General features: G+C 52.8%; 1 protein-coding gene across 6 annotated transcripts in view; it reads right to left on the bottom strand.

The window, feature by feature from the left end:
- Positions 1-2749: 2749 nt before the first annotated feature.
- Positions 2750-21664, bottom strand: part of CHRDL2 (chordin like 2) — a 34947-nt gene continuing 16032 nt past the window's right edge. Inside the window, exons 3-12 of one of the 6 annotated variants that reach the window (XM_025357232.1) lie at positions 19363-19456; positions 16801-16943; positions 14587-14680; positions 12770-12825; positions 10770-10938; positions 9596-9790; positions 9131-9304; positions 7917-7971; positions 3518-3610; positions 2750-2908 (exon numbers count right to left, since the gene is read on the bottom strand). In XM_025357232.1, coding sequence (XP_025213017.1) covers positions 2818-2908; positions 3518-3610; positions 7917-7971; positions 9131-9304; positions 9596-9790; positions 10770-10938; positions 12770-12825; positions 14587-14680; positions 16801-16943; positions 19363-19456 — 1164 coding nt within the window. In that variant the 3' untranslated portion in view covers positions 2750-2817. Of the gene's footprint in view, positions 2909-3517; positions 3611-7247; positions 7833-7916; positions 7972-9130; positions 9305-9595; positions 9791-10769; positions 10939-12769; positions 12826-14586; positions 14681-16800; positions 16944-19362; positions 19457-21664 lie in introns of those variants that run through there. The other 5 variants (XM_025357233.1, XM_025357235.1, XM_025357237.1 and 2 more) reach the window with 5 other exon arrangements.

The raw sequence follows: 21664 nt of genomic DNA on the forward strand, positions 1-21664 counted from the left end.
CATCCTCACATGGATCCCACAGCAGCCACCTCCTACCTGGCCTCAGCCTCACTCTGCCAGGCCCTTCTTTACCTGGCCAGTAGAACCAGTGTTCTCAACCACAAATCTGACCAAAGTATTGAAACTCTCCTGGGCCTACCTGCTAGCCTTCAGGATGCAGTCAGAGCTCTTCAGCTAGCTGTGCAGCCTCACCTCCCTTTGCACGTTGCCTCAAATTATCTCCAGTGACAGTGAGCTATTTGTGGTTCTGCTGTAACTTGCTATTTTTCACCTTCTACCAAGTTTTCTCTTCCTGTGCCATCACCCACCCTCCTCTCTCTCTCTCCTTTTTTTCTATCTCCTGCTCACCTTCCGAGCCTGCTTGAGTGTCCTCAGTCTGGGTTGGGGCTGTGCCCCTTTGGTCCCTGCCCTTAGCACTCGCAACACTCAGGGGCTCGGATGCCACTCCCTCCTCTATCTCCTCCTCCATCTCCTCCCCCAGACTTGAGGCTCCAAAACACAGGAAGGGCAATTAGCTCCCTACACTGTGTTGGTGCTCTAGCATAAAGCCCACCCAAGAGCAGCGCAGAAGATGTTTTATGAATGAATCCATGAAAGAGAAGACAACATGGCAGAGCTGCCCAAAGACTCACATGGCGAGCCCGTGTTTACACACTCAGAAAGGTCTGGACCAAAGTCAGGAGAGGGCAATGTGCTGAATGTGTTCCCCCGGTGGAAAGGCGAACCTCATAGGCATCCCATAAGCCCGTCAGAGAAACCAGGAAGGCAGTTTGGTCTGTAGCATCAGGAAAAGTGTACAGCGAAGTCCACTCCTGTCTAGAGACCCTAGAACTGCCTTTGATGACAGAGCCCTGCCTCCAAACCCCATTTTCCAGGAAAGGAGGAGCGGGTTCAGGGCACAGATGTGTCAGGGAAGGTATCACTGAAGACATCTGAGCTAGGCTGAAGGATGACCAGAGTTTATCCTGTGAATGGTTAAGCTTTCAGATTCCTGTACTTTAAATGAGGCAAGCTCAGAACCCATCTCCAAAGCTCCAAGTGAACCCTCTGTGTGAGCAAGCCAGGCCAAAATTGTGAGTCGTCGAGGAGGGACAGGTAGAGGCTGTGAGGGGAGAAGGTGAATGTCTTCTGACTCAGGGGATGTTGGGAGGTTCCAGCCTGAAACCCCAAACTTTCAAACCCAGACCCTGGGAGCTGGCAGAGGAGTTAGGGGAGGGAGACACTCATTCCTGCTCAATAAGACTTCCCAAACCTTAGCCGACTTCCCAAACCTTAGTAAACCTAGATTCAAGATTAGGGCTATGGAGGCCAGCTTAGTGGCTCGTGCCTGTAATCTCAGTACTGTAATCTCGGGAGGCTGAGGCAGAAGGATTGCTTGAGCCCATTAGTTCTAAACCAGCCTGGGCAACATAGCAAGACCCCATCTCTTAAAAAAAAAAAAAAAGACCAAGGCTATGGAGACAATGACACCAAGCCCTCTCAGTGGCTGCACAAGTCCAGTCAACAGACTACTCTCCACCATTGCTCTGGAGCTTTGATCAGGCTTGGGTGGGGAGGGGATGGAGAAGCCATGGTTGTGAGAGGGTTGAGACCAGCTATCCTGAGGAGAGAACCCTGCCTGGGGCCGGAAGACCTGAGTTCTAGCCCTGGCTTCAGTACAGCACTGTGAGGCTTTGGGGAAGACATGCGGTGGTCCCAAGCCCGTCTCCTCCTCTCTAAAATGTGGGTAGTGCCTACACCATTCACCTTTAGTGAAATCATGGGCATTAAAACATCTTTGAAATTATAAGGATTTGTACATGTCGGCAGGATAAATAATTGATGGTGTCTTTATTTTATTATTAATATTTTTAGAGATGGAGTCTTGCTCTGTTGCCCAGGCTGGAATACAGTGGCATGATCTCAGCTCACTGCAACCTCTGCCTCCTGGGTTCAAGCAATCCTCGTGCCTCAACTTCCCAAGTAGCAGGGATTACAGGCGTGCACCACCACGCCTGGCTAATTTTTGTATTTTTAGTAGAAATGGGGTTTCACCATGTTGGCCAGGCTGTTCTCGAACTCCTGGCCTCAGATGATCCACCTGCCTCGGCCTCCCAAAGTGCTGGGATTGTAGGCATGAGCCACCGCGCCTGGCCCTAATGGTGTCTTTAATTGTAACTGTTGGGCCTTCTCAGAGCATGGTGCCAGTTGGCAATCTGACCGCTCAGTCTTGGAAATCCTCTGAGGTGAGGCTATCTGGGCTTGTGACACTGGCCACACTGTGGAACTGGGGAAGGAGTGCTAGCCTGGAGCGAGAGATCTGGCTTCCAACTCCAGATCTGCTACTAAGCAGCTCTGCGGCTTCGGGCAAATGACTGCCCGCTGCTCCTCCCTAAATGGGTTTCCTCGTTGTAGGGTGTGAAGAGAGTAGTGAGGATCCCAGGAATATTTGCTGGGAAAGTGCTTTAAGGCTCAATTAGCGCCCTCCCCTGGCTAATTAGAGTCATTCCTCTTTCTGAGGCTCAGTGTCAAAGAGCTGTGGGAGGGGGGCTGCCCAGAAAAGCAGGAGGCGCTGCAGGTGGGGGGCCTGGGTGAGGAGGCTGGGGAAGCTAGCCCTGGCTCCGGTGACAACTCACTGTGAGGACCGGGACCATTCTCTGTCCCTTCTGGATCTCGGTTTCCATCCCTGTAAAATGGGGATAACCAGGCCTGCCTTGCGGAGTTGCTGGGAGAGCATGCAGGAGACTGGATATGAACCCAGAAGGCAGGGTTGAGGGTAATGCAACTTCTTATTTATTAATATATAATAACAATTATAAAACTCATATCTGCAACTGTTTAGGTCTTTGTTATAATGTCTTGGTCACTTTGTCTGGACTGGCCGTGACCTTCAGCTCCGGGGTCTGGGCTAGGAAGACGTTCCAGTGACCTGCATGGAGGAGGGCAGAAAAGAGAAGGGCGCGTATGCTGCACATGCACAACAGAGGCAGGGGCTGGGGGCTGGAAAAGCCTTGGGCCAGGAGGAACTGCAAGGGCCAGGGTTTGGAGCCCACAGGGAGCCTGGAGGTAAGTGTCCCATCACACGGCTGGGGCACATGACTCAGCTTTCAAACAACCTTGGGGGACAGAGCTGGTTTCCTGACACCTGTTGGTAATACTCCCTTCTGTGACCTCCCCTCCCCGACCCGAAGCCCCACCTGGGTCCATCTTCCTAAGAGTAAAGTATAGAAGGAAAGTGGGAAATGTTCCAGTAGAGAGGGAGTGGGCAGCACACAGGTTTGGGGGCTCAGACCTCCCCACCCCACAGCCCTGTCTCTCTCCACTCCCAAGATCAAATCCAGCCAGCTCTGCTTCACCTTCCCGCTCTGGAGTTGGGAAATCTCTGGCGCAGACACCCACTGGATTCCTGTGCTGGGAATTGACGTCTGTGGCTGACAGCCCCTCCTCCCAGCACCAGCAGCCTGGGAACTCCCCGAGAGGCTCTGGCCTGTGTCCTTGCCTTCTTCTCCAGGCCCCATTCCTCAGCCCAAGCTCCTACCTTCGTGGGGGCCAGCGAGCAGCCGGAAGTGCTGTGCCTCTTTCTGGAAGTCTTGCTTCCTGACTTTCTTGATCTGAGTCAAGTGGAAGATCCCTGAGGGCAGAGACAAGGACGTGAGCAGGAAAGGCAAAAACTTACAGTCAGTGAAAAGTGAAACAGGGTGACTTAGCACAGAACGGACTCAGTCACTCCCTCCCCCACCCCTATTCTGATCAGACACAAAATCCTGCTGATGACATTTCCTCAATATTTTGAATCCATTCTCCTACCTCGCTGCCACTATCCTCACTCAGGCCCCTGTTGTCTTGTCTGGTTCACTACACTAGAGTCCTAACCCCTTTCACTCCCCCTCTAATCTGCAGTCCTAGCTGTGGTCATTAGAACATGTATACATCACCCTGTCATTCCCATTCCCTGACGTCCTGTCGCCTCCACGGCGAAGCCTGTGTTCTTCCATCTGTTCTCTCTGCCGACCCTGCTCCTGTCACCTGCACCATCCTGCTCTCACAACACCCACCTGTCCCCAGTGCAGGGAGGGAGGGAGGCAGAAGGCAGGAAGGAGAGAAGGAAGAAAGGAAAGAGAAGGAAGGAAAAAGGAAAGGAGGGCAGGAAGGGAGGAAGGAAGGTTGGCTGGCTCATGTGGACTGGTCACACTTTTCTCAGGGCATAGAACATATGATAAAAATCAATAGGTGTGGTTATTCAGATACCAAAGAATGAGCAAGTGGCAGAGTAATAGTGGCTTGCCTGTGCCCTAGCCCTAACCAAATACTTGACGTCCCCTGAGGAGGCAAGCCTTTCCAAATGCCATTCCCTCTCCTGGAATACCTTCTACTATTGCCTTGTATTTCTACTTCTTTTTTTTTTTTTTTTTTTAGATGGAGTTTTGGTCTTGTTGCCCAGGCTGGAGTACAATGGCGTGATCTCGGCTCACTGCAACCTCTGCCTCCTGGGTTCAAGTGATCCTCCTGCCTCAGCCTCCTGAGTAGCTTGGATTACAGGTGCCCGCCACCACGCCTGGCTAACTCTGTGTGTGTGTGTGTGTGTGTGTGTGTGTGTGTGTGTGTGTGTGTGTCTGTATTTTTAGTAGAGACTGGGTTTTCACATGTTAGCCAGGCTGGTCTCGAACTCTGACCTCAAATGATCCACCCGCCTTGGCCTCCCAAAGCACAAGCTGGGATTACAGGCGTGAGCCACTGTACCTGGCCACTACTTCTACTATTGGCACCAAATGAACTCCTACCTGTGCTACAAGCCTTACCTGGGAAGGCTTCCCTAATCCACCCGAGATAATTCCTCCTTGGGGCACCCACAGCACCTGGCTTCCATCTGTGATTGTGCCTGTTTCTAATGTGCTCTCACTGTGCCTACTCCTGCTTCCTTTACCAGACTGGGGACTCCCAGAGGGCTCTCCTCTCTGGGTCTCTTGAGCCTGGCCCACATTAGGCATGTAGAATGAATGAATCCCTGGATGGATGGATGGATGGATGGATGGATGGATGGATGGATGGATGGTTGGACAGATGAACAAGTACACACACATACACACACACACACCCCCCACACCCAGTCTAGGCCAGGCCTCAAGGGGGAATGAGGTATTAGCTGGATCCCCTGATGTTTGCATCTCATGGGGAGCTGGCCACTGGCACCACACATGGCTCTGAGGCCCTGAGCACATGGGCTGTGAGGCTGCACCAGCTGTTACCCACCAAGGTCTCTGGCCAGAAAGAACAGATGCAACCAGCAAGGCCTCTGCTAGGCCAACACCGCCTTTAAGAAGACCAAGAACTGGCCCTGCTTTATGGGAATCAGCGTGGGATTCCTGCCACGGGGAACAGAAAACCCTGATCCTGGGACTGAGTTCCAGGAATCAGGAAATGTCCAGCACTGTCCATGGACCCCCCAGCCCAGATGCCAAGGACCAGGATATGGAAGAAACTCCAAAGGCCCAGGGACTATATCATAGTGGCAGGCAACAAGCATGAGATGAGATGGGGAGAGATGAGATAGGGCTGGGTCCTTTGGCACAAGCCTGCCACTGCATGCTCCCAAGTTACAGAAAAATTGGAGAGAAGGTGGCAGGGATGAGGGCGGGTTCCCACACTGTGGTCTGTAAAACATAATTGAAAGGACTGGGTCTCTGGCCTGGAATCAAGAGCTAGCCTGAGGGTCATGGTTGTGCCTCTTGCCCTTTGAAGGGCTGTGGCAGGTCTGAGGGCAGGTGGGCTCTGTGGATCCTCAATGCAGAGCAGGGACCAATGGGCGGGTCCAGGGACACAGGATAGGCTCAGCTCAGGGTGAAGTCAGATGCCCTTTGGGCTGAGCAATTCACAGTGTTGGAAGTGAGTCACATATCTGGTGTGGGAGTGGGGGTATGTACAGTCAGGCACCAGACACCATCAGGCCATCAGGAGGCTGCAGGGGGGGCTTCCTCCCTAGGCAGGGCTTGGAATTGAGACCCCTGACATCCTTTCTACTGTGAAACTTTAAAAGGCCCTTAACCCTAAGCCAACTATCTGGTTAGATTCTGGTGTCTGGGGCTGGCCCCTCGTGGTGTGGCCTCACCTAGCATCTGCCTGCTCACTTTGTTTCCGTTCCTTGGATTGGGGAGACAGTGAGTGGTTCCCACTGACAATCAACCCTGGGGAGTGTTTGTTTTAACTCCCACGGTCTGGGACGGGGAGGGAACAGGGAGGTTGATGGGGCATTTAGGCAACCCACAGGGTGAGGAGATGGGGTGTGGTTTGCTAGTGACAGGATGGCAGGGCCTGGCATTGTGAAGTTGTTTTTCCTTTTCTGCTGGGCCGGTGGCAATGAGATTGGCCATGAGCTATGTCCCCACTGTGCCATCCTGGCACACCTTGGCCATCCTCCCTAAAAGCACAAAGTCACCTCTATGGAGGTGGCACCGGGGACAGTCAGATCTGGATTTGAATCTTTGCTTTACTGCTTAAACTGCGTGACTTTGTGTAAGTCATTTGACTTCTCAGACTCAGTTTTCTTACCTGCAAAATGGGGGCATTAATACATGTCCCTTAGGTTTCTTAAGAGGATTAAATGAGATACATTATATATAGTGCCTGCTACACACCAATCACAGAGCACAGGGCATACGGGTGTGAGCTCTGGAACCAGCGTTTGAGACTTTCGCTGTCATCCTGGATGCAGTGTACCCTTCTTGCCTCTTTATTTACTTATTTATTTTAATTTTTAGGTACACTATCTATTCATTGGCTCTTTACATCATTGAGGCCCATTCTCCACGAAGCCTTCCGTGACCAGCTCAGCTCCCAATAAGCTCCGCTGCACCCAGGTCACTAAGCCATGACCTCCTAAAGACAGAGGCTGGGGCCTATTATGCTCCATGTCCCGGCACTTAGTTGCAGGCAGCAGAGGGAGAGAGGCCCAGAGTAAATATGTGGCCAAAACCTGCCCAGGGACTGATGGACTCTTTTTATTGTATATATTTTTTGAGACGGAGTCTCACTCTGTTACCCAGGCTGGAGTGCAGTGGCACGATCTTAGCTCACTGCAACCTCCTCCTGGGCTCAAGTGATTCTCCTGCCTCAGCCTCCCCAGTAGCTGGGATTACAGGCGCCCACCACGCCTGGCTAATTTTTGTATTTTTAGTAGAGATGGGGTTTCACCATGTTGGCCAAACTCCTGGGCTCAAGCGATCCGCCCACCTTGGCCTCCCAAAGTGCTGAGATTACAGGTGTGAGCCACCAGGCCCAGCCGGGACTGATGGAATCTTAAGGCTCAAAAAATGTTAAGGGTTACTGAATCTAACTCCCCAGCTGCAGACAGAATCCCCACCAGCCCCTGCTTGCACGCTTCTCATAACTGGAGCTTGCTCCCTCCCTTCCACCGGCAGAAGCCTCTAAGCGTGAGAAAGTTCTCCTCTCTTGGAGCTGAAAGCTGCCTCTCTGCATTTCTCACCATCCCAATGTGGTGGAATGAGAAGACCGACATTTTTAGTGCCTGCTGTATGTCAGGGGCTGCACTGATGTCATGTCATTTAATCCTCCAAAAACCCTCTTCCCTACTTTACAGAAGAGAAACCTGAGGCCCAGAGAGATCACATGACTGCCCAAGGCCACACAGCTAAGGTATAGCACAGTCTGGATTCAAACTGGCAGAGTTGGGATTCGAACCCAAAGCCCCTGCTTGTTGTTTGACCCTTGTGGTCACTCAGAACACGGCTGCTCCCTCTGCCTGGGACAGCCCTTCAGAGCCACGAAGCCAGCAGTCCTGTCCCCCTGAGTCTTCTCTTCTCCAGGCTGAACAGCTCCACTTTCTTCGTCCATTCCTCCTACGCCAGGGGGCAGAGTAGAGCAGGGAAAGAGCCGCATCTGACGCCACAAGACATGGGCTCTAGCTCCCGTCCTCCACTTACTGGCTGTGTGGCCTTGGGCCAGGTACTTCACCTCTCTGAGCCTCAGTTTCCTCATCTGTAAAATGGGGATAATAATACCTAACTCTCAGGATCGTTGAGGATCAAATGAGATAGTGAATGTGAAAGCACTTTGTAAACTCCAAAGTGCTACACACATTGGTTATTATTATCATTGTCATTTTTCTTATCATTCCCTCTTCCACCCCCACCCCGCCAGCCAAAACCATCAGTAGAGGAAAGGAACTTTAGAGATAATTCACAGTTAAAAGAGTTTAGTTTGGATCATGGCTTAACAGTTCACTCTACCCAGAGGACTTATGTTTTACAAGAAAGGGCACAAAACTGAACTTTCAGCAATTTCTTCATCAATGAAAACCTGCTGGGTGTGGTGGCTCACGCCTGTAATCCCAGCACTTTGGGAGGCTGATGCTGGAGGATCACTTGAGTCCAGGAGTTCGAGACTAGCCTGGGCAACATGGCAAAACCCCATCTCTACAAAAAAGAAAAAAAATACAAAAATTAGCTGGGAGTGGTGGCCCCAGCTACTCAGGAGGCTGAGATGGGAGGAGCGCTTGAGCCCAGGAGGATGAGGTTGCAGTAAGCCAAGATCATGCCACTGCACTCCAGCCTGGGTGACTGAGACCCTGTCTCAAAAAAAAAAAAAAAAGTAGAAAAAACTCCTCTTGACCTTAAGTTGGTGATAGCAACAGACTGTTGAAGAGGCTGGGTTTCTCACCGAATGAGAACTATAGTTCTGATGTCCACTTACCTGGGAGTGATAAGATCCACCACTTTAAAAAGACTGAACACAGCCAGCCTCCAGGCCCTCCTACTTTGAGGATGCTGTGAGGGCCCTCCTGCCTGAGAAGACCGCCCCCACACCCCCACCCCCAGTGCTAAAATCCTGCCTTAGACATCTATTTCTCCAGGGCAGGCATCACCCTGCCTGGCTCCTCACAAGGTGTAACAGCGCCTTCCTCCCAGGAGAGGGAGCACTATCGAGCCTTGGCATCAGCAGGAGGAGCTTATCAGAACTGTAGAGAACCAGTCAGGCTCACTGTCTCCCTGCATCTTGGAATCAGGGGCTCTTAAACCTGGTGGGGCAGCCAGAGGCACTTGATCAGCAAAGTGTCCCTAAGGCTCCTGTGGGGTCTGGGGCACGGGAAGGGGGACTGGCCAGAGGTACATCCCACTGGGAGTGGGCAAACACTCACCTTTTACCAGCTTCCAGAGGTAGATCTCCACCAGGTCTGAGGCCTCGTGTTCCAGGGCAAAGCGACGCAGGTTGTCTGGGCTTGGGGATACCGACGTGTGAACGAGAACCCGGCCCGGTGCCTTGGGACACCTGGTAGAACTGATCTCACTGTGGCCAGGGTCCGCCTTGTCCTCTGGAGAGACAAGAAGCTCATGAAGTTGTTCAATAAACAGTGGCTGTACCTCTTCAAAGCTCTAACATTCTAAAATGTTGTGACTTCATGGAATCTGGAACATTATTTGATTTCTAACTTCTGAATCTATTATCCTGACACCACATGGTTCTATCCATTTGATATTTTCATCTGACGTTTTCCACTCCTGTGGCACTGATGCATGCCCTTCCATGTGTGAGATGTTCCAAGTGTCTGTGTCCCTGGGGAGAGAGACCCAGGGCTCACTCTGGCCAGCACCCGCCTGTGTACCTGGGCAAATCTTGCAGCATTTCCCAGCCACTTTCTCGGGGTGACGACAGGGGTACTCGGTGGGACAGGTCACACGCTGGCAGTCCTGGCGGCCATCCTCACAGGTGCATAGGATGCAGGGCAGGGGGCCGAAGGCACGAAAGGCCGGGTGCCACACCTCCCCGTGGGAGTACGTCTTCCCGCCATGCACGCAGGCTGAATGAGGGTGAGAAAGGAGGAGGATCAGGGCCTCAGACGTGGCCAGGGCCTCTGGTCCAGCAGCGGGTGGGTTGGGCCCTTGGAGAGCCCTCATTGTACCAGTCCAGCCTAGCCACACTGCCTGCAAAGCATAGGCCAGGGTATAAAACCTGTCCCCTCTCCCGGACACCGCCCACTGTAGCACTCAGAACTGAGATGGGCCCTGAAGGAACTTGCTGAAGATGGAGAGTCCTCCCTCGCCCTTCAGGGCACTTCTGTGGGAGCAAGGAGAGTGCTGATCTTGTGGTAGAACTGAGATCAACTTTTGTCACCACCTGGTCATGTGAGCTCTGGCAGGTCCCTTCCCCCCTCTGCCTTGGTGTCCCATCTGAACGAGGCAGGGCAAGGACTCAGTAGTGCCACAGCTCTTCCTTCTCCAGCAGTCGGGGCACTCTGCGGGGAGGACTCTTCTCCTCTTCTGTGGCCATGGCTGCCCATCTGGCCACCTTCCCTACTTCATCCCCACTGTCCTCCTGCAACCTCGCTCTGCTCCCTCCTTCTGTTGTCAAAAACTGTCCCTCAGCACACTTCCTTATATTAAAGTCATTTATTTACTTGTCTGTCTCCCCAACTAGTCTATGAGCCCCTCAAGGGCAGAGACCATTTTCCATTTCCCATCTGTCTGTTCTGTCTGCCCCTCTTCCCAGCAAAGATGCGGTAGATGCTAAAAAAAAAATCTTATACTGTTCCAGGACTAGTTGTCTCTAACTCAGTACTCTGAACCTCAGTGTCCTCATCTGTCAAATGGGGGCTTGAACCTGATGATCTTTAAGAGCACCTTCATTCAGTTTTGGCATTCTCCGAGTCTACAAGCTCATGGCCAAGTTGGAATTGGGGAACTGCTGAGTGGGGAGTACAGGGGGTTGGGGGTGGGAGGTGGGAGCAGTCAGGGCCCTCCTTCCCTGCCTCACAGATTGGAGGAGGGTTCAGTCCCCACCTTTCTTATGTTTCTCCTTCAGGACAATCTGGACGGTGGTGCTGCCTGCCCCCTTGGGTCGGAAGTGGCGAGGGATGAAGCTCAGAGGGGCGCTGAGGCCAGTGGGGGCTGGGGTGCCCGGGCCTCTCTTTCTCCCAGCATCACTGGAACACGGATCCTGAGGATGTCTCTGCAAATAGCAGGAAGGATGAAGGTCACTGACTGAGCGTAGCAGGCCCCAGCTGGGGCAGGAACAGCAAGATAAGCTACAGCAAGAGGCTGCGGGGAGACCCCAGCATGACTTCCCAGAGAAGAGAGGGCAGAGGCCAGAGATAGAAAGATCTGGATGAGGTCTAAGATGTCTTCAGACAGTTCGATCTTTGAAAACTCTCAGAGGATAGTGATTTGGAAATCTGGCCTCCAGGAAGCCTTTCTTGGGCCTTGTCAGACAGAGCCAAGGCCTTGGGGCTGGGGTGGGCAGAGGGTGTTGAGGTCTTGATCTGGCAGACATAATTGATCAGGGAGAACTTCATATTTGAGAAACAGAAGGTGAGCATGCGGTGAGGATGCACGGCAGGCAGTTCTCCTTTGCGGAGATTTAGTTGGTGGCTAGACAAGAGGATGGCCCTCTGAAGACTGCATCAGGCCCCAGAATCCCATGGGGCGTGAAGACCAAGAGCAGGCCCCATCCAGACCCAGACAAAGGGTCTCTGAAGCTTAGGCCCCCTTTCCTGAACCCCTGGGATCCAAAACCCCCAGACCCTGTCCCTCCAGACCAGGTCTTGAGAGGGCTGTCAGTGACAGCAACAGGGGTGTGACGAGGACAGCTCAGTTTAGGGAGTGGGCAGCTCCCGGCCACAGGAGAGAAGCAAGTGGGCTTGGGACAGGGACCAGAGCCTATTATCTCCCTAGCTGGAGCCACACACATTCCTTCCAGAGCCCATTCCTGCCTGGTACAGTCCCTGCATCAGTTCTCTGATGGCCCAGAGCCTGAGCTCACAAGAGCTCGCAGAGTGGAAACTGTCCCAGGCCCCAGCACGGGCTCAGGCACATAGGATACTCCCAGGAGATGTGTGTTGAGTGGAATAAAGGCAAGAAGGAATCAAACAGCTCGGTCTCCTAATGCTTGCTCCAGTCACCCAACCCATCAGTAAGTAGCTGATCGGAGCCTGGAACTCAACCTGGGTGGGTTTCACTTACACACGGCCTCCTAGGAAGAGGACAGGAAGGAAAGTGGAGGGAATGGTGGCTCAGGTGCTGTAGTACCCCAATTCTCAGGTCTCAGGTCCCTACCTGAGAAGGCCTAGCCTAGGTGGGGAGGGCAGCAGGATGAGCTGGCAGAGGAGAAGGGTGTGGTTATGAGCTCAGGCTCCTGGGGAATCTCTGGGAAGGGGAGGCAGCCTCTAGTCTCCCAAAGACCAGGAGACCCAGGCTGAAAGAGCAGGTGGAGTTGTTCATGTGGCAGACATAGCAGAGAGGACCCGTCAGGGACTTGAATCAATGTGTGAGCCCATTCTCTATCTCCTTCCTCTCAGACCAGAGACAGCTGGCCAGCTAAGCCCATCTTAACCTGGAGCAAGCTTGAGAGGGGCCAAGATACAGGCGGGTACAGACAGGCAGGCTCTAAAGAACCAGTACCTCAGGAATTGGGTGGGGAAGGCTGGCCCAAGTTAGAGGCCATTCCCTGGGAGGAAGGTGCCTGAACTAAGGGGAGGCACAGGCTGTAGATGGAACAGTGTCAAGGTGTTTCTCTAGAGGAAAATGAGGAAGTTTGGGGCCTGCTGCTGCCCTGCATGGTGACCTGTTCCCTCAGGGCACTCCTTGCCCATCAACCATGATGGGACCCACGATGGGAGGCTAGAGAGAGGGGCTGGAATATAGTGGGGGGTTCATGTAGCTGACCCAGGGGACAAACAAGAAATGAAGACAATAACTGGTATTGCTTGCCCCAGAGTCATGAGATTTAGGCCCTGGATCCCAGCCCCCTGCCCCGCACCCCATCAGTAAGGCTGTGCACTCACCACCCCGTGGAGCGACTGCACACTGTCCTCTTCAGCCGATTGCTCACTTGCCTCATCTGAAAACTCAAAGGGAAGCTGGGTCAGCCTCAGGCTTCCCAGCTTTGCTGGCTAGATAGAGCCCTGAGGCCTCCACCTATAGGCTCTGCCCATTCCCAAGGCCTGCTGTCACATCTGCAGCCCCAGCCCACTAGCTGGCTCCTTTGCCCCAGTGGGGGCTTCTTCCACTTCCCATTACAGCCTCTCTTCATCCTGGTTGGGTTGATGAAGCCCCCTACAACTGGGTTGCTGCCTCAGTTTCCCTGTACTGACCTCCTGGTCACCATTAGGACCGAACTCCTTGAAACAGAGCATCTTGTTTGGTCCTTACTGAAACTCACCTCTCTGGGACACTGGGCCATACCCTTCAGTATTTACCATGGATGGCCCAAAGGCCCAGAGTCCCATCCCTGCAGCCTGCATAGATGCAGTTTCCTGGACAGCCACACTTGAAGTCACCAGGCCTTGGTTTACACTCCCAGGACCCCACACTCCAGCCCCTTGGACCCTCCAGCCTGAGGACCCTGCCAGTCCCTATTCCCCTGGGAAACCAGCACATAAAGCCGTTTGGAGCCCTGCAGCTTCCTAAACCCGAGTGGATCTCTCTCTCCTTAGCCTTTGCCTCACTCCACAGTCTGGTTCCCACCAGTCATTCTCGCTTCAAAGACCCAGAACATTAGAATTAGACCGTGTTAGAAATCACAGGGCACAACTGAGGCCCAGAGAAGGAAAGCAATTTGTGGAGTTAGTTGGAAGAACCAGGACTAAACTGGAGTCACCTGATCCCTAGTCCAGTGCTCCTTCCAAAACGCCAACATCTGGGGATGCATCCACTGTGGAGCACTCCCCTACCTGAGTGCCACCTCCTCCAGGAGGCTTTCCTTGACCACCCCAGCCTGCAGGGAACAGTCCAACCACTTCATTCTGCTCAAGCCTAGCCCACCCTTCACTAGCTGATGTGTTGCCTCCCTGTTTTATAAGAGGTTCTACCTGGGTTCTATATGAAAAACATGTTCTGATCCCTGGTGAGCCCAATACTGTGACCAGCTCTGCAGTGAGGAAGGCAGGATGAGACGTAGTCCTTACCTGTACTAGACCCCTCTCACATGCCACTTATGGTCCTCTCAGCTCATCTGATTGCAGGGACTTTGTCCCACCATGGCAGGCACTGCAGCGGCAGCCCCCCTGCACAGGCTCCCCAACACTTCCTCAGGCTCTGCCTCACAGTGTCCCTCCCTCAAGTCCGCAGCTCCAGTCCACATCCCCTGCCCCCACTCCTTACCCCAGCCCACTCCTGCCTGTGCTCCCAGGGCTACTTAGCACCCACCCATGCATGCACAGCAAGGAAGTCCCACGCATGGATGAGTCTTTGGGCTCAGTGGAGAGATAGCTGGTGGCTGGTGGACATATTCTTACTGCTTCCTCTACCACCCCAGACTTTTCTGAGAAGCAGAGACTACTTAGAGCAATAGGTCACTTTTGCTTGGTTAGCAAGCAAAGGCCAGCCCCTGGACATATTCCTGCATTGCTTCTCTCTCCTTACCTGCTTCACTCCGCCTTTCCCTCTTTCCTCCCCCAAGGACTGCAATAAAAATAAGTAGCACATCAGCTTCTGCCAGGCTCTGCTTTCTGGGGGGTGCATTAAGCTACCACCCTGGAGGAAAGAGCCGTCTGCTACATGCTGGGTGTCCCCTGCAGTTCCTCATGGCTCTAACAGTCTACGGCTAGGCCCATGGCGTGGAGGGGCGGGTGAGCGCTGCCAGATGGAGGGACAGACTCACCTTTGCAGGCTTGGCAGCAGGAGTCTGGCAGTGGGAGGGGTGCGGGGCAGCCTGGTTCAGGGCAGGTCATGAGGCCGCAGTAGATCTGGCCCTCCTGACAGATAGAGCAAGCCAGCTGGGAAATGAGCTCTGACGAGGGCTAGCCTTGGGGACTAGGGACACCCTCTTCCCTGGGAGCAAATGGCCTTGAGGTCTCTCCTATGGTGGGGAGGGGAAGCAGCAGCATCTCCTGGGCAAGGCCCAGCCAGCTCAGAGGAGGGGTCCCCCATGCCCTCCCAGCCCCACTTCCAGGCCCTGCAGGTAACATCCAGCCTTCAGCTTCCGACTCACTCACAGCCAGTTTGTCCCTAGGTGCTACCTGGTGAGGCGGGAATCTCCCTATCCTACAGATGAGGAGCTGGAGCGGGGCCTGAGCCATCTCAAGTTAGAAAGACAGTTGGGGCCCAGTCTTCAAGCTTTTCCCACTGAAATCAACGTCCTGGGAGGGGGACGGGTAGGTGATACCTGGGCTCGTCTTGCTCTTTACTGAAAGCCCTTGGTCTCCAACTTTGGGATCCAGCCTTGAAAGGCAAGACTGCAGGGGAAGGGGCCTGCTGGGGGTCTGGGGCCAGGTGACCTTTGGTGGTCACTTCTTTCCTCCGGGCCTGAGATCCCTCCTCTGTGAAGTGGGGTCACACCCATCTGGGGTGTGAAGATCCAGCGAGGGAATGGTTGTGAAAAGCACAAGGCACAACGTGCCTGGGGGGAAGCGCTGTTGCCTTGAGATCTTTCCCTGTTCCCTTTCCAGAGGGTCTGAGGAGTGAGTGTTCTGGTCCCTCGGGCGAGGCCAGAAGTCACGCCAGTCTCCTATAGTCAGGGATGAGAAGAAAGAAGGGAAGGCCCAAGTATCCAGGGAGAATGAACAGAGGAATCCTGGGAATGCTGTCACCACCCACCACCCAGCATTTCTGTCTCCTGCCACAGCCCCTCCTCATCCAGGCCTCATCCTTTCAGGGGAGGCACAGGGAAAGGAACATTGGCTTTGGAGCCAGGTGGCCTTGGGTCTGAATTCTGGTTCTGTCACTTACTAGCTGTGTGATCTCAGGCAAGTCACTTAACTGTTCTGAGCCCCAGTTTCCTCATCTGAAAAACAGAAATAGTGATATCCTTCCCCTAGGGTCATTCGGATACTGTCTATAAACCAGGCATTTCTATGAACCTGGTGACACAATAGACCACTGCAAAAGGCTCACACCCTGCAAAAGGTAGTCGCTTACTAGGTTGATTTATAAGTAATCACTCATTATTTGCAGGCTGTTTGCTCTGCAGCACAGAAACTTGAAGATTCAGAGACTCAGACTGATGGGACCCTGTCACTGAAAAGATGGGGAGGCAGGCCCAAAAGAAGTGACTTGTTCGAGGTTACACAGGGAACTGGGACAGTGCTGGAATTCAAACACAGGTTTCTGATACCTCGTCTGGAGAGAACATTAATGATCATTTGGTCAGACTCCCTTACGCACTCAGAGGCCCGAGTGTGGTGATCAGGTAGTAAGGAAATCGGGAGGGCAGGGGCTTCTCCTGCCAATTCATGGATGAGTTGCCAAGCCAAGGGTTAAAAATGACATGCTGAAAGTCACCTGCAAACCTATAGGAAGGCCATGCCTAGACCGCAGTTCCCTTACAAGGAGGAGGCTGAAGACTTTCTAGAGGAGGCCCTGCGTAGCTTCAGTCTCTGTCCCAGGATAACACTGCGAGTCAGCCCTGCCTGCCCCGAGGTCCAGCTCTAACAATAGGCAGGAGGAGTTTAAGTAGCTTCAGATTAATTTCCATTTACTACAGATAATCTGGCCCTGTCTCTGTCCCCCAGGACTGATAACTGATCATTTGCGTATTCATTCTCTCATTCAACAATCATTACAGATGTCTCCTGTGCTTTAGGTCCTGGACTGACAGCAGAGGATAAAGAAATGAAACACATATGTTTCCTCCCCTCAAGGAATGCAGCATCTGCTGGGGGAAACAGAAGGCTCAGGAAGGTGTGGAAGCTCACCGAATGGTCACCTGACCCAGCTAGGGACAGGACATTCCAAACCCCAGATGTTCCCTTTCCCCTGAGCCCATTCATTTTGCTTTGGCCAGGAGGGACAATCCCCCAGTCCGCAGTCCAGGCTACTGTGTTCTTTGCAGGCCCAGAGTGCTGGCCTGTGCTGAAGGGAAGGCAGGAGTTCTTACGGTGCAGCTGCAGAGGACACACTGGTTGGGCAGGCGGGAGGGGAACAGCTCATGGGCACTGAAGATCTCTCCGTGTTGGTACATGGTCCCATTGTGCTGGCAGGACTTTGGTGGGGCGCGGAGCCCAGAAGGAGTGTGAGGTTCTGTAGTTGGGGAGGGGCAGGAGGAAGATTAAAATGAGGTTTCATGTGAATCTAAAAACCTTTGCTGAAATTAACGAGGCCACTTTTCTGAAGACTTTGCATTTGACCCCAACTTGAAATTTAAACCAAGCTCTGGCCTGGGCCTTGCCAGCCATTCCCCATATCAGCTAAGAGGTCCCTCTGATACCTACATCTGACTGTGTCCCTCCCTCCCATGACCCCTACCACAGCCCTCTAGCCCCCTCAGTGTCTGAGCCAGCCCCAGTGAGAGCAAGAAGGTAAAGCCGGCAGTCTCAGCTTCCGCTCAGTGGTGCCAAGTTAGTGGGGCTCCATGAGCTCCATGAGGGCTCATGGAGCACTTCTCAGTGCCAGGCACTGTTCTAGGTGCTGGGGATATAGCAGTGAGCAAAAGAGTCCCTGCCCTCACAGGGTTACATTCTAGTGGCGCCAGCTGGGATGATTGTCCCTGTGCTTGTGTAAATTCCTGTCATTCACTGGCCCCCAGAGTCCCCCTCCCCATCACCTGCCCATCAGTCCATCCTTATCCTGCCAGGTGGAGGGGTAAGCCTCTGGTCCCGAGAGAACCCACTCATTCATTCAAGACCCCTTTACTAAGCACTCCTCTATTCCAGGCACCATGCTAGGTATTGGGAATGGAGCAATGAGTAAGATTCAGCCCTTGCCATCAAGAAACTGAAACTCAAAAATTAGGGGTATGGTGGCTCACACCTGTAATCCTAGCACTTTGGGAGGCCGAGGTGAGAGGATCACTTGACTCTAGGAGTTCGAGACTGGCCTGGGCAACATGGTGAGACCCTATCTCTACAAAAAAAAAAAAAAGATTTTTAATTCTTTTTTCTTTTTTTCTTTCTTTCTTTGAGACAAGGTCTCTCTCTGTCACCAGGCTGGAGTGCAGTGGCATGATCTTGGCTCACTGCAATCTCTGCCTCCCAGGTTGAAGCGATTCTCCTGCCTCAGCCTCCCAAGTAGCTGGGACTACAGTCGCCCGCCACCACACCCAGCTAATTTTTTTGTATTTTTAGTAGAGATGGGGTTTCACCATGTTGGCCAGGATGGTCTCAATCTCTTGACCTTGTGATCCACCCACCTCAGTCTCCCAAAGTGCTGGGATTACAGGCGCGAGCCATCGCACCCGGCCAAAAATTTTTTTTAATTTAAAAAAAAGAAGTTTGAAATCTAATTAGGCAGAAAGACAAGCCACAAGCAATGATGCTGTAGCAGGTAAGGGCTAGGGTGGGTAGAAGCACAGAAGTTGTGACAGCAGAGAAGAGGAGCCTCTAACTCAGCCAGGGAAGAGTGGCCAGGGAAGACTTCCTGAAGGGCCAATGGCAAGCAGAGTCTTGAACTGTGGAGCCAAGCAGGCAGAGGAGCAGGGGATGGAAAGAGAGAGAGGGAGTGAAGAGCATTTCAGCAACAAGAGGCCTGGGCCAAGCACAAGGGGAAACCCAAAGTCAGCAAGGAGAGCTGAGGCCCCCTGGAGTCAGCATCAGACATGAGGACACTCCTTCACTGTGCAGGATGAAGCTGAGAGCCACTGTTCCCCTCGGGAACCCGCAGCCAGGAATCTCTATGACCCGTATCAGGGCCACGAGTCAGATCCCTACTGGGCTCCCCGCTGGAAAATGAGCCCCACTCCATACCAGCTCACCAGGAAAGCCCTGATTCCAGAGCCCGGACCCGAGACCAGAATCTGAAGCCTCTTCTTCACCACTTTCTTGATGCTTCTAAACATCAGTTTTCCTCTCAACCTCCCCTCCCACCTCCAAGTTGGCCTCCCCTCTAACTGCCCCTCACTGGACACTTGCTTTTGCCAGTTTCTTCCCAGACCACCTCTCCTTTCTCTGACCTCTTCTTCCTGGAATCTCATTCTCAGAGGCTTAGAATCTTAAAATCATGGAATCATAGACATTGAGCATCAGGACACACAGAGTCCCTGAATCTCAGCAGTGCGAGGAATCTCAGAGAACAGGGCCTGACTCCTTTAGTCCTTCTCAGCCCCCCAGTGGTAATTCTAGGGTCTCCCCATAGGACCTTCAATCCCAAGATCACTCACCTTCACTTCCCAGACTGCGCCCATACCCTCCAGCTCTGGCAGGCCCGAGAGAGACAAGAGCCCAAGTGTGCCAGTCAGCAGGCCAAGCAAGGCCCTGTTTCCTGCAGCTACTTTCTGCATGTCCTCCCTCCCCTGCCAGGCACACCTACTTAAGGACACGAAGTCTCTGCTACCCCAGCACTGCCTGCGGATCTGGGATATTTCCTCCCTTGAGCACCTTTGTGTGTCTACACCTCTGATGGGTAGAGACTGCCCCTCTCCTTGCAGAGTTCTCCCTCAGCTAGAGGGCTACACTGGGAGTAGGAGAAAGGTCAGTGGACGATGGGGAGGAGCATGGCTACTTACCCACACACCTGGGACAGCACTGCTGTGGCTCTGTCACAGGCTGGGGGCAGTGGACAGGCGGACAGTGGAGGCGGTAACAACTCACATGGGCGCTCTGAAGGGGACACAAGGGTCAGCCCTGGTTCAAAGAACCATCATCTTCCACCTGTACCTGTCCTTTCCCAAAACTCCCACCCCAACTGCAGAAGTCTGTACTTGTAGTAAGCCTGTGATTGGACTGAAAACAATGAACTCAAGTGTGCCCAGTCCTTCCCCGTTCCTGCCCACCAAGGGGATCTCACTTGGCCCACACATCCATGTGCCTCCTCTACCCTGGAGGAGGTCAGACCTGTTCATGGACTTGCTCAAACACTGTGTCCCCTTCACAGAGAAAGACAAGGAAAAGCCTAGAGTTGTTTGACATTGATCTTGATGCTTTGACTGCACTATTTTAACTCTGGGGCTTGGTCCTTTTAACCCTGGGCCTGAGCCTTGTGGTCAAGAAAGGAACGAAACATGAGGACATGTGACCGGGAGGGGGTGTGAGACAAAACACCTGATGTAGAGAAGATGGATGGCTTTATAATCCAGCCCCTAAATCTCTGGGAGGTTTGGGTAATCCTGCACAAAGCCTTTGAAGTTGGCATCACCGAAGGAGAGGCCTGAAGTTCCTTCTCTTTTTCAAGTATAGCAAGTGAGAGAAGTGGGCAGGGGAATGTACGCAGAAAGAGACAAGCAGAAACTGATGGATAGTGGCCACCACCCCTTTTGGGGGTCTTCCCAGCTCTCCAGGCAGTTTTTCTTTGGCCCCTCAGCCTTCCCGCACCTTGTTCTTCACTCTGTTACAAGGGTCACTCTGCTGTATTGTGATGAACCATTTACACCTGTGTCACCAATTCAACCACGAATTCCAAAGAATAGTAGGCATAGGGCCTTGCTCCAAGTTAGTGGCTGCTGGAGTCTGAATGAATACATGAGTGAGTGAATAAATGAGAGTAAGGAAAGGAGGGGTCGATGGTCCTCTCCTAGATGAATGGAGCCTGCTTTGTTCACGATTCTGAGGTTGGCAAAGTTTGTTTCTAGCCCCGCTTCTCCCCTTCTCCCCCTGGTTCCTTCCCCCTGCCCTCTCCCTGGACCTGAGTTCCCTGATAGCACTTCAGAGGCAGCCTCTTGCCCCATGGAAGGCCCTTGAATGGCCCTATACCTTCTGGGGTCACTGCTTCCCAAGATGGCCAGAGGTAATTGCAAGGACTAGTCAGTGCTAAGGGGCATCCCAGAGTCCACAGAATTGGGCTAAGCTCTAATAGGGGCCTTTTAGAGTCCCAACACACATGGGGGATTAATAAATGTCTAGAGGATAAACTAGACGCTAGACATCTGAGGCTCCCAGATGAGAAACTAGGATGGAGTGCAAGGGACTGTGTGGCCTGAAGAGTTAGAATCGGTCTCTTGATTCTGGCCTTGGAGGAGCCAAGGATGGTGATTATTATTAGCACCACGAAGCAGGAAATAGGATGGAGACAGGTTAGTGGTGAAAGGGCAGGTAAGGCACTTCCACCGTGGAAAAGCCCTTTGCAGTCACAGGGAACCTCTCAGGAAGTCATAGCCTCCATTTATTGAGTAGCTACTGAGGTAGGGCCTTTATATTATATAAAAATCATCCCACTTTATATTCTCAACACCCCTAGAGGTAGGTACCATAGTATTAGTCACACTTTTTAAATGAGAAAAGAGCCTTGAAAGGTTAAGTTGCCTAAGATCACACAGCAGGTAAAAACTGTCACCAGGGCCCGTGCACTTTCCACAATGCTGAGCTGCCTCTGGTGGGTAGGTGTGGACTCATTCATACTCAATATTTGCTGCAGGTCTACTGGGTGCCAGGCCCTCTTCTGAGCACTAGGGATGTAGCAGTGAGTGGGACCAACAAGGTTTCTGCCCTCCCGGAGCTCACATCCTAGCAGTGAAAGATAGACTATTAAAGAAGTAAGCAAGGGCCGGGCACAGTGGCTCACGCCTGTAATCCCAGCACTTTGGGAGGCTGAGGTGGGAGGATCACTTAAGGTCAGGAGTTCGAGACCATCCTGGCCAACAGGGCAAAACCCTGTCTCTACTAAAAATACAAAAATTAGCCAGGCAGTAGTAGCCCACCTGTAATCCCAGCTACTTGGGAGGCTGAGGCAGAAGTATTGCTTAAACCCGGGAGTGGAGGTTACAGTGAGCTGAGATTATGCCATGGCACTCTAGCCTGGGTGACAGAGTGAGACTCCATCTCAAAAAAAAAAAAAAAAAGAAAGAAAAAAAGTAAACAAGTAGGAACAAGAAG

The sequence above is a fragment of the Theropithecus gelada genome, chromosome 14, assembly GCF_003255815.1.
Source record: "Theropithecus gelada isolate Dixy chromosome 14, Tgel_1.0, whole genome shotgun sequence".
Classification (NCBI taxonomy): Eukaryota; Metazoa; Chordata; class Mammalia; order Primates; family Cercopithecidae; genus Theropithecus; species Theropithecus gelada.